General features: G+C 41.3%; 1 protein-coding gene across 2 annotated transcripts in view; it reads right to left on the bottom strand.

The window, feature by feature from the left end:
* Positions 1-16,407, bottom strand: part of LOC106578897 (LLGL scribble cell polarity complex component 2) — a 31,757-nt gene that overhangs the window by 13,322 nt on the left and 2,028 nt on the right. Inside the window, exons 2-5 of one of the 2 annotated variants that reach the window (XM_014158137.2) lie at positions 3,799-3,917; positions 3,140-3,237; positions 2,503-2,584; positions 976-1,091 (exon numbers count right to left, since the gene is read on the bottom strand). In XM_014158137.2, the coding sequence (XP_014013612.1) occupies positions 976-1,091; positions 2,503-2,584; positions 3,140-3,237; positions 3,799-3,873 (371 nt within the window). In that variant the 5' untranslated portion in view covers positions 3,874-3,917. Of the gene's footprint in view, positions 1-975; positions 1,092-2,502; positions 3,238-3,798; positions 3,918-13,595; positions 14,116-16,407 lie in introns of those variants that run through there. The other variant, XM_045702371.1, reaches the window with a different exon arrangement.

Raw genomic sequence — 16,407 nt, 5'->3', positions numbered from 1 at the left:
CAAGACGACTCGAGGTTTTAATCACTGCCAAAGGTGCTTCAACAAAGTACTGAGTAAAGGGTCTGAAAACTTATGTAAATGTAATATTTCCATTTTAATTTTTTTAAATAAATTTGCCCTCCCCCAAAAAAACGTGTTTGCTTTGTCATTACGGGGTATTGTGTGTAGATTGATAAGGAGAAAAAACGTAATCAATTATAGAATAAGGCTGTAACCTAACAAAATGTGGAAAAAGTCAAAGGGTCTGAATATTTTTAGAATGCACTGTAAGGGGCATACAACAATCTCAGCTCTGTAGATTTTCCTGATAAAAGACAGAATCACAAGATTATTTATTCTGGTATTGCCCCTATGTAGCTTGTTTCTGGTCACAGGTTCAGGAATGGTATAAAAATAAAATAAAATCATTCAATTAAAATGTACCTCACAAATAGCAGTGTCGGGCGATTTGGAATGCCATAGTCAAATCAATCAATAATATAATACTCGTAGGAAAGGTTTTCATGTTTCGCTGACAATCTGTGGATACTATACAATTAGAAAGGATCAAAATTCATGCTAAACATCAAGGAACAATTGAAATATATGGCACATGGAAACCAAACAAGGTCTATGGTGATAGGTGGGATGGGCTGAGAGGTGGGATTAAAGAGCTCATGTTCGGTAGAGTATTATTGTGATGTGATTGCTGTATATAAAAAGTACCACGTATGTAAAAATGGATGTATATGTAGCAGAAAGGCATTACAAACTAAAAAAGGTGTGTCCTCCAAATAGGTCGGGGGTGGTGGATGGGTTAGTTAAACTAAAAATAGACTATTTAAGGTGCATACGTGTTTGTCATTGAACGTGTGCATGTCACCATTTTCAATCGAGTTCTGTGCCTCTCAGTGCGTCTCTTACATGGCGATACAACGAGTGTGTGAGAGAAATCAAGTCAGGAAGTGGTGGGGTGTTATGTAGTGTGTGTCTCACCCCGGTGGTCCAGTAAGTGTGAAGCGGCCTATCTCCAGCAGCTCAGAGACTCCTTGGTGAGCTCTGAGGGTCCACATGTGGAGACTGTTGTCATCCAACAGAGTCACCAAGTCAACCTATTCAACACAGACCAACCAGGGACGTTGGCCACAGCTTCACTACTAACATTTCCAGCAATGTCAATAGGACCAGTAATGGGAGCACATAGCTATCACATACAGGGCTCTACATGAATATTTTATAGAACTTTAAAAAGTTAGGAGCACAATATAAAGCCTAGGAGCACCAGAATATCTGTGTAATTGATTGACATATAGCATATCAGGCCTATATGAATTCTAGTTACTTTTGAAGCAAGTTGTGCTATAAAGACATTTGATTATTAGAAAAAGCTGAAAGAAAAACCTGTCAATGATATGAGTCATCTGTGCAATATCAGTTTCTACATCAGTACTACCTATTGACATGCACGACATTGAACATTCTACACTGTCTCTTTAACAGCCTCAAGTTAGTGAGTGACGACATGCAAGAGATCAGTCATTCATACCTATGATCATTGATCTCCTATAATAAGATATGCCCCTTCCTTTCTTTCTTTCTGTGATGTTTAGAAGTACTGGTAAAGTTACCAGGAAGTTATCTCAGCTAGCTAACACGACTGAACAAGGTGTAAACAAATGCCTGTGAGTAATTTTGAGACGACCCGCGACATGGTTTATGAACTGGGCCTAAGAACTCCCTTTATGGTCCACCAGCCACTGTGGCCAATATATTTATTTGCGATAATAACAAAACAAAAAGTTCTTGGCTTTGTAAGCTTGTCTTTTTGTGATTTCACCTAGTTTATCCCCCTTCAGGTTTTCACTCAAAATCAATCTAAACATTTTTTATTTATTTTTTTAATAGATAAAAACAACCAAATTGGATGTTCTAAGTCCACAACAATGCTTAAAGTACAGCAAGAAAATACTTTTCAGGTCTGGGGAAGAAAAGATTTTTGGGGAGGGTATAATTAAAAAGAAAACATGGCACCTAAAGAAACTGGTATTTGTACTGCATGTACAATAGCAGAGTTAGCGAAACAAAAGACCACCCGATTGAAACAAATCATCATGATATCATAATCATTCTGCCAGGTAAGCCTACTTCTAATTTGGAAAGTTTTCTGGGAATGCCTTTAGCAATGACTGGCTGGCTACAGTAAGTGGTAGACAGAGGGATTCCCATGCCGTCACGTCTTCATAAAGTTACAAGAAATACAACAATAACAGATGCCTTCTTTAAATGTAAGCTTTTCTCTCCAGGGCACTCAGAAACAACGGCCCAGTGAAGACTATTACTATCTGGGAGAGTTATCTTTCTGGTCACACTGGTGCTCCTAAAATAAAATGTCAGGTCGCACAGAAAGTTATAGGTTTTCAGTAACAGGTGTGAATGGAGCATGAGATAAGGGGTTGCCACAGCACTCTTCAGGCCTGTACAGTAGGCGTGTACAGTAGGCGTGTGTGTGGAGCAGCCACTCACCTGCTGTGGTAAGAAATGGACCTGTGTTACGGCAGCGTTCTCATCATGTAGACCCATGAACTCGACACCTGGAGCCCCATAACTTACCTCGGGTTAAAGAACACACACACACACACACACCTGAAGCATTCATAGACTTACACACGTGTTTCTTTTACTACACTGTATTGAAAGGGTCCACATGCATCTACAGAAAGAGATTGTCTGTTCTGTCAGTCTTATCTGACTGCCCTGCCATTGGCTAATATTACATTTATTCATAGAATTTGTTTTGTATTAGAACCGAACAATGTGCCCCATTGTGTGACAGAGTTATAATGATGGGTTATCGTAGGGAATGAATGGGGATAGTGTGCCGACTGGTTCCACACGGTCAATGAGCACGATTGTGTCAGATGAATCAAAGCGCACTAAAAACAGAGATACAAAAACACACACACACACACAACGCCTGTCTGGTACAGTCAGGGCTGAGCAATAGCCTGGAAAAATAACTCCACACAAATACACACTAACCACAGACAGCTAAAGCAGAGGGTAACTGAGACCAACTGGGTCAAATATGTTGATGCTTAAATGTTGCACTCTTACACAGCCATCCAGCCCTCTCTCCCTCTGAGTGTCTATTGAAGGATACAGTTTGATGGCTCCAGAGCGTGTGCCGATGGCCAGGAGCTGTAGAGTGGGACTGAAGACCAGAGCACTGGGCTGGTGGGGAAAACCATGCTCCACCGTCTATGGGGGAGAGAGGAGGGAGAGGGAGAGAAAGGAGAGAAGAGAAAGTAAAGAGAAAAAAATGAGGGGGAGAAAGCAAGAAAGAGGATAATAGAGGGGGAGAGAGGGTAAAGAGATAGGAGAGAGAGGAGAGAGGAGAGAGAAATCTATTGGGTGAAATACCATCACAGCAGAAAGATGTGACCTGTTGCCAGAGAAGAGCAACCACCATTTTATATACAAGCCATATTTATGTTTATTTATTTTCCCATTTGTACTTCAACTATTTGCACATTGTTACAACACTGTATATAGCCATAAGACATTTGAAATGTCTATTCCTTTTACATTTTTGCGAGTGTAATCTTTACTGATTATTTAGGATTGTTTATTTCACTTTTGTTTATTATCTATTTCACTTGCTTTGGCAATGTTAATGTGTTTCCCATGTGAATAAAGCCCTTTGAATTGAGAGAAGTTATAGAAACTGGCAGGACAAATCAACTGACAATTGTCTGGAATTGGGATCATAACCTTATTGTAGAGATTAGAGATGAGATTAGAGATCAGATCGACTCTTACCTTGTTGAACCCATAGAGCTCCTGTTTGATCCGATCTCTGTGGGACTCCTGTCCATGTCTCCTAAACCTCTTCATACTCACTGGAATCTGAGGAGCACACAGGCCCAACCACTACACCTCTACAGAGGGAGAGGGACAGAGGGGAGAGGGACAGAGATTAAAGAGGTATAAAGGGAAGTACAATAGCCTAGCAGACAACAGTCTCCACTCCCTATCTGAGGAACATGGACGAGAGATAAAGAGACCATAAAACTTCCTGGAGGAAGAAAAAGGAACTAAGGAAACAGCAACGAGGAAGTGAAGACTAACAGATGGGGCAGAAAACTAAACAGGGGCTCCTGGAAAAACATGGCTCAGGTGGTGTGTGTAGGCCACTGACAGAGATGAGAGAAAGGAATTCCACAGGCAGAGCATGGTCTACTCTCCTGATCTCTGTGGTCCACACACACCCCGCCTCCTAAACTGCCTGAGGGGGAAGGGCTAGTCACAGACAGGAGCTAGGGGTCAGGGAAAGACCATTGTTCTACAACACACAGACGTTGACGAAAACACCTGTCACACAGACCAGAGGTTTCAGACAGAGGAAAAGGGGAAAGAGAAAGAGTAATTATTTTCTTTATGAATAACATTTGCAGAACGTTTAGGGCGTAATGAACCATGACCCAATCACAACCCTTTGAAAACAAATCTCTCCTCTTGTAGACAGTTTAAACCTCTGGACCTCATTCTACCGGGAAGAGGAAGGAAGAGTATTGACAGCTTTCTCTTCATCTCTACACATACCAGTACATTTCCTAAGCCCCATCGCATGAAGGAGAGAGGCTATACTCACAGGTTGGTTAGACCATACTTCAGAGGTCTAAGGTCTTCGTCTAGTGGTCTGACTGAACTCAACCCAGTGGTCTAAGGCTCAGAGTCTAGTGGTCTGACTGAACTCAACCCAGTGGTCTAAGGCTCAGAGTCTAGTGGTCTGACTGAACTCAACCCAGTGGTCTAAGGCTCAGAGTATAGTGGTCTGACTGAACTCAACCTCAAAGCTGCGTCTCCCTGGGTGATGACAAGAATGTTCCCCTCAAAAGACCCACAAAAAACACCTACACAAAACAGGCTAGTGTTTCAGGTCTGTATGATGATCAAGTAAAAAAAAAATATTAAAAAAAATATTAAAAAAAAAGAAAAAAGGGGGAAACTAGACTTTCATAAAAATGACAATACTGTAGGCCTGGCCAACTCAGTCGTCTCATTTTGAGTCGAGACGAGACAGACATACTTTTGATATTATTAAACACCCTGATATCAGCTACAGAATGCTGTTAGTCATTAGGCATGTGAGGGATTATGGGATAGTGGAGGACTGACTCACACTCACACCCTCACTAAGTAAACTTCCTCATTTGGATCCTGTAGACGCAGCGGGATGAAGAAGTGGTGCATTTAAGGATTTGGGGAGGGTGGGCTAAACTGAGCCTAGATCTGTATCAAAGAAATAGGCTAGGCTACATTGATTTAGTTGAATAGAAGAGAGGCGATGCTTTAACATGGAATGACTGATTCCATGTTAAATTTTGTGTAGAATTTGCAAGGACCACGTGTGTTCTAGTTGTACCAGCTATTCTGTTCCTCAGTGTGTTCTCCAGTAGAGCAGCAGGGCAGAAGGATCTCCTAACATAGGCTGGGTGGAAAAGCAGGACCTTGGTTTCAGCATATGACGACCACCTTGGTCAGTCACCCCCTATAGTGGTACTTAGGCTGAGGAGAACAGACTCAAGGGAGGACATACCCTACGTCACCAGAAGAAAACACTCGCTGACTACATGGTGAATAACTTTAGGCTTTCAACCAGTGTGACAGCAAGGCCTACCCAGTAATTCAACACTAGGCTCCCGTTGGAGCAGAGCAGTCAGTGCCGTTTAACATGAGGGAGGACCATTCTTATTTTTATGACCATGGCAGCAAATTACTGCATATTCCATTCATTTAACATTAATAGGTTTAGGCTACTACTTTCCCTATACCCACGATGAGGTAGCTACAACCAAGCCTATGAATGAAAGTTTACAATGTAGGTGAACACAGGTCGAGAGAGTCTACTACTCAGCACATTTTATGCAGTGCTAGCTAGCTGTAGCTTATGCTTTCAGTACTAGATTCATTCTCTGATCCTTTGATTGGGTGGACATCATGTCACTTCATGCTGCAAGAGCTCTGATCGCTTGGAGGACATCTTTCGAAAGTTGTCATAATTACTGTGTAAGTTTATGGATAGTCAATGTACCCAGAGGAGGATGGAAGCTAGCTGTCCTCCGGCTACACCATGGTGCTACCCTGCTGTTGAGGCTACTGTAGACCATTGCAAAACAGCGTGTTGAGTATAGTTTTATCTAAAAGGGATAGCTTTTAAACATTTCCCTATTTTTTTATGAAGTTCACTGAGAATGAGTCCTCCCCTTCCTCCACTGATGAGCATCCATTGGAACAGAGTAGTGTTCAGAACTGTCAACTCTGCCTCTTTCTCCCGCAGCTTTTCTTCAGAGTACAGTAGGGTGGGAAAATGTGGCAAACTGAAAATGAGTGACTTATTCAAGGCTACAGTATAGATACAGGAATCATGTGCACGTAAGTCACACATGACATCTCCCAACAGACCTAGCCTACATTTCCAGTCATATCACTGTAGACAGTATTCTGGCAGTTAGGGGGAAGTCCCCATAGGGAAGGGATTTTATCTGTTCGTTACAAGGTCAGGGCCAGAAACTAAGTAGGAAACATCCCCATTGTTAGTGAGAGTGGACAACAAAGCCATTCTATTAGACTAACAGTGAAATCAGACATGGATTTCCCCAGGAATTCCTGATGGACAGTGCAAATGGAAATGCGTTAAGGAATGGGTAGACAGACAGGCGTGTCACATCGTCACACACAGAGCAACTCTCTGCCAGGGCTGCTAAGCCTTTAGCCACTGTTTGATTGGTGTCATCAGAAATGACATCAGCATTGTAGAAGAGCAAGGCAGGGTACACTGTCTACCCTCCAGGACATCTACAGCACTCAATGTCACAGGAAGGCCAAGAAGACAATCAAGGACCTCAGCCACCCAGCTACGACCTGTTCAACCTGCTACCATCTTGAAGGGTAGACAGAAGCTGAAGTCTCTCGGTCCCAGTTTTGATGCACCTGTACCATCTCCAGGCCATCAGACTGTTAAATAGTCACCACTAGCCGGCCTCAGCCCACTACCTGCCCTGAACATTAGTCAGTGTTCTAGCTGGCCTCAGCCCACTACCCTGCCCTGAACATCAGTCAGTGTTCTAGCCAGCTACCAGCTGGTACTCTACCCTGCACCTTAGAGGCTACTTTGCCCTATGTACATAGTTATTGAACACTGGTCACTTGTTTACATACCATTTCATCCAATGTACATACTGTATTCTAGTCACGGCTCATCCTATATAAACTTATTTTTGTATTTTTCTGGATTGTGTGTACACTGTTTTTACTGCGTGGCACCTACAATAACATTTGCAAATGTGTACGTGACCAATAAACTTTCGTAATAAATTCACACCAATGTCAATAAAGCTTCATATTCTTGACCAACAATGAGAGCAGCGTTGTTTTAAAGAGTGACTGTCCCTAACAAGCAATGTTTTGAAAACAGCCTGGGGGCATCGATATGAGTCAGAAAATGTTATTCTTGAGTCACAATTTACTACAAAGTGTAAATAGGATAATTTTGGTCATAGTCTCGTCCACCCAAAAAAAACTATAAATCGAGATTTGCGAGATTATTAGAAGAAAATAATTGTTCCACGGAATGAAGGGTACCGCAACAGTTTTCCTTGGGTTGAGTTTATTTCAATCCTGCCCACAGCTGGCAGCACGGAAATCACCATAAATTCGGAGTGCAGCTGCACGCGACCCGATCGTAATACCCATGGTCAATTTGGTTTGACATTCAATATCCCTATGGGGCTCGTTAGGGACCATCAGTAAATTACACAATGTACGAGACAATTCCCAACATATATATATATTTTTTTTAAGTAAAATTGCTCCAAATTACTGACTTAAAAACCAACTATAAAATTGGGGCCAAGCTTCCTGCCATCCAGGACCTATATACTAGGCGGTGTCAGAGGAAGGCCCAAAAAATTGTCAAAGACTCCAGTCACCCAAGTCATAGACTGTTCTCTCTGCTACCGCATGGCAAGCGGTACCAGAGCGCCCAGTCTAGGACCTAAAGGCTCCTTAGCAGCTTCTACCCCCAAGCCATAAGACTGCTGAACAATTAATTAATCAAATGGCCACCCGGACTATTACATTCACCCCCCCACATCAACACCATCTCACAGTAGCCAAGCCAAAATCCGTGGATATTTTATATCGACTTTCTTTTAAAATACCTAAATGGACCGTAAATGAACTCACTACAAACCATCACCTCATGAACTTAAGGAAATCCCAAGTATCATGAATAGATTGGAACTAGGGAATATATGGAGGCTTAAATATCCTGACCTAGTTGAATATACAGTCGTGGCCAAAAATATTGGCACCCTTGCACTTTTTTCAAATGATGCACCATTGCTTCCAGAAAACTATTGAAATTAAAACATATTTTGGTATGCACATATGCATGTCTTCGGTATGCAGTTGAACAAAGCAAAAAAATCGGAATAATTTACTAAAGCTTAGCTAATTCCACAAAGAAATCCTAAAATGGCCCGGACAATATTAAATCGCCATCTTCTAGAAGTTGTTAGAAATAATTCGATTTCAAGCAGGTGATTCTCATTTACTTTGGAATTGAACTCACCTGTGGTAAGTTGCAGGTGCCTGAAATATAAAAAACATTTTTTTTTTTTTTTAAATCACTCATTCAACCAGTTTGAAAAGAGAAAAGGACTCATTCTCCTGTTTTGTGTCACTGTGTGTACCGCAATGAACATGGAGAAAATTCTCTAGTTATCTGAAGAGGTCAGACTCAAGATTGTACCAAGCATGGACAATCTCCAGAGACCTTGATGTTCCTGTTTCCACCGTACGTAATGTTATCAACAAGTTTAAGGCCAATGCCACTGTAGCCAGCCTCACTGGATGTGGCCCAAAGAGAGAACTTGATGGAAGATTGCAGTGAAGGATTGTTTGAATGGTGGAGAAAGCACCTCAGTCAACTGCCACACAGATTCAAGCTGACCTTCAGACACAAAGTACGACAGTTTCAAATCGCACTATCCATCGCCAACTCAATGAAATGGAGTTGTGGTAGAAGACACAGGAGGACCGCACTACTGACAGAGACATAAGTCCTAACTGCAATTTGCCAGACATGCTGAACATGCCAAAATCCTTCTGGGAGAATGTCCTGTGGACAGATCAAATTAGAGATTTTTGGTAAAGCACACCATCTATGTTTACAGAAAAGAAAATTAAGCTTTCAAAGAAAATACCTTCCCTACTGTCAAACATGGAGGTTCAGTGATGTTTTGGGGTTGCTTTGCTGCCTTTGGCACTGGGTGCCTTGAACTTGTGCATGGCATCATGAAATCAGGTCAATACCAAGGTATTTTGGAGCGCAATGTCAGACCCAGTGTCAGAAAGCTGGGTCTACATCAAAGGCCATGGGTCTTCCAGCAGGACAATGACCCCAAACAAACTTCAAAAAGCTCCCAGGAATGGTTCAAGACAAAACACTGGACTGTTCAGCAAGGAGTCCAGATCTAAATCCCATTGAAAACTTGGAGAGATCTGAAAACAGCAGTTAGGAGAAGGCACCCTTCTAATCTGGGAGAACTAGAGCAGAAGAGGGCCAAACTGCCAGAGGTGCAGGAAGCTCATTGATGGTTATAGGAAGCACTTGATTGCAGTTATTTTGACCAAAGGCTGTGCTAACAAATATTAAGTCTAGGGTGTCAATGCTATGTTTATTTTCTGATTTAAAATGGACATATTAAGTTCTGAATCAAAAGAAGGTTCTGTAATATTAACAGTGAAATAAAGAATTGTGGAGACCAAAAACATCGTTCAATTTCAACTTATTTTTAGGGAAAATTGTGAGTTACTTGAAAAAAGTGCAAGGGTGCCAATATTTTTGGCCACGACTGTACATGGCGGAGGATCAATCAAGCTAGTCATCTTGACTACTTTCTTAAGCCATTCTCACTGGCACCAAAAGTTTAAAAAATAATAATAATAATAATAAAAAAAAAAGTGTTGATAGGGGACCGAATGTGGACGGACAATCAAATAATTGGCATATACATTACTCTTACAGAATGTCCACGTAGACGAGGGTATTGGAAATTGAAGCCTATTGGACGATAACTTGTTTTTTAGCAGGACAATAATTTATAAATGACTTTTTCCCAACATAATAGGTACAGCAGATCCCCTAATCATATGGGCCTAGAGAACATACAATCCAATAATTTTTAAAACAAAAGCCATTTTAGGTCAAAAGAGTCCATATTAACAAAGGAAATAGATGGACTAATGGTACAGATAGATAGCAATACAAAACTACCAGGAGGCACAGAATACATTAGGAGGAAAAAATAAAAGAAATTGAGGAACTTATTCAAGATCAAGTGTAATAGCTTATAACAAAAATTAAGTGAACTGGATGGAATATGGGGAAAATACACAAAATAAATAACTTTTTCATCTTCAACATAAATTCTTCCAAAAATAATTTACTAAAACTTTTTACAAATGACTGAGTCACCCATGCTTCACCAAACAATAGTTTGAAAGAGGCAGCAAAGTACTTTAAGCATATGTTTTTGCCTTTGTCTAATGGAGGAGGCTAAGTTAATTCTAAGATCTGTTTTCTTCTATTAACAATGTAAAATGAACAGCTGTACAGAAAGACTCATGTGAAGGCCAAATTACAGAGGAGGAACTTCTTGACGCAATTAAAGCTTAAGTCCAGGAAAACTCCAGGGCTGGATGGCCTACCAGTTGAGGTATATCAAACCTTTTTTGGTGTACTCAGACGACCATTAGGATGTTTTAACCACTCTGCTAAAAATGGTAGATTACCAGATATTGGAGGCACCTTAACTTTAGTGTTGCGATTAATATTTTCAATTTTTTTTGGCAAATGCATAGTCCATAGAATAATAATAAAAAGGTATTGTTGGATATTATTCATCCTAAATCTGAGTTTTTACATGGACGATACAATGGAGATAAGACAATAACTGGAAAAAATAGAACACTGAAATATCTGGGAAACCAGGCCTGGTTTCATAGCTGGCTTTGAAAAGACTTTTGATAAAGTAGGTCTGAAATGTATATATTAATGCCTGGAATATTTCAATTGGAGAATTTATACAATGGGTTCAAGTTATGTATAGCAACCCTAGGTGTAAAATTGTAAATAATGCTACTTCTCAGAAAGTATTAGACTGTCAAGAGGAGTAAAACAAGGTGGTCCACTATCGATCGGCATATCTATTTATTAGGGCCATCAAAATGTTAGCCATTAAAAAAAAATCTGATACAACAATAATATCAAGGGGCTAGAAATCCAGGGCATAAAAACAAAAAAAGGTGCCATTGTACGCTGATGATTAATGTTCTTTTAAATCCACAATTTAGATCCTGCCACAGCCTCAGAGGATTGAGATCATTTTTGTGTAATTTCTGTGATAATGTCTCATCCCATGTTCAAGAATGGCCCTTTTCCCTTTATTCAGATTACAACCTCTCACTTTCGGTTATTTGAAAATGAAATCATCTCAAATATCTCTAGTTTTTAAACAAGCCATAGAAAGTTTATTAGTAATTTATTGACAGTCCCTAACTAGCCCCAGAGAGGTTATCCACTCTCAAACCAACTTTGCCATGGTCCCACACCAGCCAGCTGAAGCTAATTGGCAAAAGAAGTGCGCTTTAAGACCTAGTTAGGCTGTTAACAAGTTACCCAGAAGGGTGGGTGACTGTGTACTGTTTTTGCAGTGTATTTTCAAACGATTGTGAACACACCCACGCGACAACCACATTAAACCACCCTCCAAAGACAACTCAGTTGGCTTCAGTCATGGCCACTGTATTTCTTAATGACCAAGCCCAAAAACGAGGTCAAATCAGGAAGTTCATCCCCCCTTTAAGAAAGAGTGGGGGCAAAATGCAGGTGATATTGCTGCATCTTATGACTCTTTGGGTTGGGCAGTATGCATATTTTCATATTGGAGCAGCATGTGTAGAGTCTGCAAGTTACTAGGGCAACGGGCCTGCCTTATCCGCTTGGGGGGGGGGGGGGGGGGAGGAAGCAGACAGGCGGAGAACAGAGAGAAAAACTCAAGATCAAGATAGGACTGGCAGCTGTAAAGACAAGTCATCCGAAGGGCTTTGAACTTCTCAAACACGGCAGAAAGCCAACAATAAGATGCCCCGTCACCTTATTAATTCATCCGCTTACTTAGGGAACGCAGAAATCTACATTTGTCCACGCAGGAAACAAAGAACGTATAAGACATATCTTGCAGATTTAAAATGGTTCTTATGGTAATTTCTGCTCGGCATCACTCATTTTGTGCTTCAGTTTCACTTCAATCGGATGACAATTAACAAACGGGCATTCTAACAGCAGACAGTGCTGACTGATGTGTAGCTACTTTTCTCTTGGTGTAGCCAAGACGCAAGATTAACTTGAAGCAAAACAATAGGAAATATAGTTCACTACATTCCTTCTATTGTAAACATATGAAATAGGATGGGAATGCATCGTTTTTGAAAAACATAACTTGCTTTTTCATTTACTTGTGTGGCTGCTAGCCAAATAGTGTTGCACTTCTGTTAACGGATGAATGCCGTTTTCTGCCAAATGCGTCTCATTAATGAATTTTCTGTGAAGGGAAACTATAGTTGGATGTCCATGATCACGCTATTGAAGCAAAAAAAAATAAAAAATCTTTACTTTCAATATAAAATGCGACTCATCAATACACAGCTGGACTCACCTGCTCCTGCTTTCTCCCATTGTGCTATTTACAAACACCTGACTAACTCAACTGTTCTGAGGAACTACGGTTAGCTTCCTAATGTCAAATAAAGTGACAGGTGAAGTGAAGAACGCTATCTGCTTTCTCTCCTAACATATTGCGCAAGTTGACTACTGGTATTTACTTAAAGTAGCAACAAAATATTCAAATATTGAAAAACGTCAAATAAATTGATTCAATGGTACTGAATACCACGGTATACACGGTACACCGCCTAAGCCTAATGACTAAGACAAAATTAATATGAAATTCTTCTGAAATACTTGGTTACGGGAAATCACACCCATTCTTGGTTAGTTCGCAACCCCTCAAAACGTGACATCAAATTCCCAGCATTCTGTCAACTTGAACCATCAGACAGGTGAGAGAGATGTCAGAGGGAGAAAAAAAATACACTAACGTGTCTGGACAGGGCACCAACACTGCAGGTAAACTAGGCTAAATAACATACTACTACTACTACTACTAGAGCCTCGTCTTGAAAACAACATAGCTGGCATTCTGCTTCAGACCAAGTTGCCAGGAAATGCCTGCCATCTTAAGTATTCTACTTACATTCTTATGCAATCGCCAGCTATGTCAGGGCTTTAAATTTAAGATATACTACTAATAAGTTACTCCCATGGAACAGAGTCAAAACAAATAGTTGATCAAACCAGAAGAGGGAAATGATGTCCATTGTTAGAAGTGTGGCTAGAAAACTAAAATGAGCCTAATTCGCTCTCTTCACACACACACACAACCTGTCTGACAAGTGCAGTAATCAACAATACAGTCAAGGTGAATTACCTGTGTTGGCAAGAAAACACCTCTCCCGTCCTCCTCCCAATCCCTTCCCTCGCTCACAGCATAAAGGAGGTGCTCTCCCTCAGTGTCAGTTACCCTCTCCTGATCCCTCTTCTCTAAGGAAGGGGGGGCTTTTCGAGTTTCACTGACCCTTATAAAAATGTAGTCACGCTTCTTGGTGAATTTGCAAATAGACTCTTAACCGTCGGCCTAAGAAGCAAGAAGAGTGCAGGGCGGAACGTTTAGTCGGCCTGCATGAGCATTACATCCAAACATCAGAGAGAGAAAGGGCAGGCAGCCGCCTGTGTAAAGCTAGTACAGTCTGAACCATAGTCCCTCATTGCAGGGCTATTCTTAGTGATGACTCGACTCCCACTCACTCATTTCAGTCAGCATGAACTGATGTTGCCTGCATGTTCCAATACTGTAGAAACATATTGCCTTGGTTGAGGTAGTGTAGGCCTAATCACTGATCTGACGAGGTTGAATAGGTGAAACCAACAACGCGATGAGAACCTTTATTTCAAGGGTAATTGGATCAAGGAACAATGTGTTCACTGGGCCTCTGTACCACAGCAGTGAGCGGCTGCTCTTCTCGCCGTGTCAGTCTAAGGACAGAAACAAGATAAATGTCTGGGTGTGGTCGGCAGGAAGTCACACAGCGCCGCTCAACCCCTCTTTCCGGTAATCACAGTTCACAAATTGGCCACGTTGCGGTATGGTGACAATGCTACTAGCTGTATTATTGCTCATAACCAAGTGTGTGGAGTAGAGTGCACACTGACATTATCATCCCCTTGCGGGATGTTTGATGGTGGTATAATGCATCAAGCGAAGCGTTTCAACGGACTGGGTAGCGTAGGCCTACAGAGTCTTGACTATAGACAGAGGAATTACAGTCCTCCCAACCACCTGCAAGGGAATACACTACCTTGTCTAGTTGCTCATCTTTTACAGTTGGCCTACTTTCTGACGCTTTAGTTCGCTACCTAGAATGGCACCTAGAGGCTTTAGTAAAACAAGGGAGGTATGTTCACAGTGACTCTACTTCCTCTCACGTCTCACTGGCTAACCACAGACAACTTCTCCTGCGAGGTAAATGGTTCCACATTGGCAAACAGGAGTCAGCCTAACTAGGACAGTCTACGGTATGTGGGCTTAACGAGCCACCAACAGGACAGTTTAGTAAGGGAGTGCACCTAGGCCACTCGACACAGGCTTGATAGGGTCATGTTTTAGCTTGTAAACCTATGAAGGCCTGTTGTTGCCCTTGTACAGTTGGGGAAACTCAGGTTGAAAGTGAAAGTTAGACAGGTGAGATTTGGAGAATGAAAGTGGTCACTGGTTAGTCAGTTGATCATTGTTTTGTAAACTTGCTGTATCTGTCCATCATTTTATGCTTTCCTGTCATTCAACACTTGGCTAAGTAGTAAGCACCCATATCATGGTCTCTAGAGCTACTCTAATGAAAACAAACAGCCATAGAGATTCGATCTCTACGTTTCCTTGGCTTTCCTTATCAAGACTGATCTACATTTTGTGACAGGCGGTTGTTTTGATGGGAGAGTAAGCCTCGTTTCAGGTCGAAGTTTATCATGTCCCAACAGCTGTGGTATGCTGGGAACAAAGGGGTGTTGTTTGGCTAGCACAGCTGCAGGTGGGAATGAAGGAGTGGGCAGTGCCAGTGGACTGTCTGTCCTAGTCTTTTTTCCCCCATGCATATAAACCTATAGAAGCCAAATTCTTTAGGCGGGGGGGGGCAATAGTGCAAGGTGAGGTACACCATGTCGTAGTGGTAGGAAAACACTGGCATGTCCAAAGGAACAGCAAGCTCGACTCATTGAGTGAAGAGTTGACACTTGTAAAAGCCATATTAAAAAAAAAAGAAATGAGTGCAAATTAATTACTGCATATTTGCATAGGTTTAATAGAACTGCAAACAGATGACAGGCAGTTGACAGACTGACTCACTGTCATATGAATACAATCTTAGGCATTCTCACTGTTACCAGAGCCAAGAATAAAGTGACGGTCATGTTTGACCCAAAACAGTCCTATGCTATTGACATTGGTCCTGAGGGCAAGATTGTTGTAATTTTGGTCATGAATTAATCCAAACCGGTGTAACAATGCCCCCCCCAAAAACAGACAGTTACTCATTGATGAAACCCTACTCTACCGTCGACTTAACTCTCAACCTGCGAGCTGGAGAGACACGCCTTGCTCCTTAGTCCCTACCACCTCCTACGCCTTCCTTAAAATAAACTTAAAAAACAAGATCAGCTTAAAAAATATCTTTGTCAGTTTCTCCCTCATGAGATACAAAATCAGTTATTAGCATAATTTCTTGTTACTTTTTAAACTAGATTCATATCATACATTGTAAGTTACATCACATTCACATATACAGTACCAGTCAAAAGTTGACACACCTACTCATTCAAGGGTTTTATTTTTACTATTTTCTATATTGTAAAATAGTGAAGACATCAAATCTATGAACTAACACATATGGAATCATGTAGTAACCCCAAAAAAAAGTGTTAAACAAAACATAAAATAGCCTGGAAGTGTGTTGGTTGGTCATTGTCCTGTCGAAAAACAAATGACAGTCCCACTAAACACAAACCAGATGGGATGGCATGTCACTGTGGGAGCAATCCTGGTTGTGTGCCTTTAAATTCTAAATAATTCACTGGCAGTGGTCACCAGCAAAGAACCATCACACCTCCTCCACGCTTCATGGTGGGAACCACACATTCGGTGATCACCCGTTCACCTACTCGGCATCTCACAAAGACACGGCGGTTGAAAC

Source organism: Salmo salar, chromosome ssa19 (genome assembly GCF_905237065.1).
Source record: "Salmo salar chromosome ssa19, Ssal_v3.1, whole genome shotgun sequence".
Lineage (NCBI taxonomy): Eukaryota > Metazoa > Chordata > Actinopteri > Salmoniformes > Salmonidae > Salmo > Salmo salar.
This window is presented reverse-complemented; position numbering and strand designations above follow the sequence as displayed.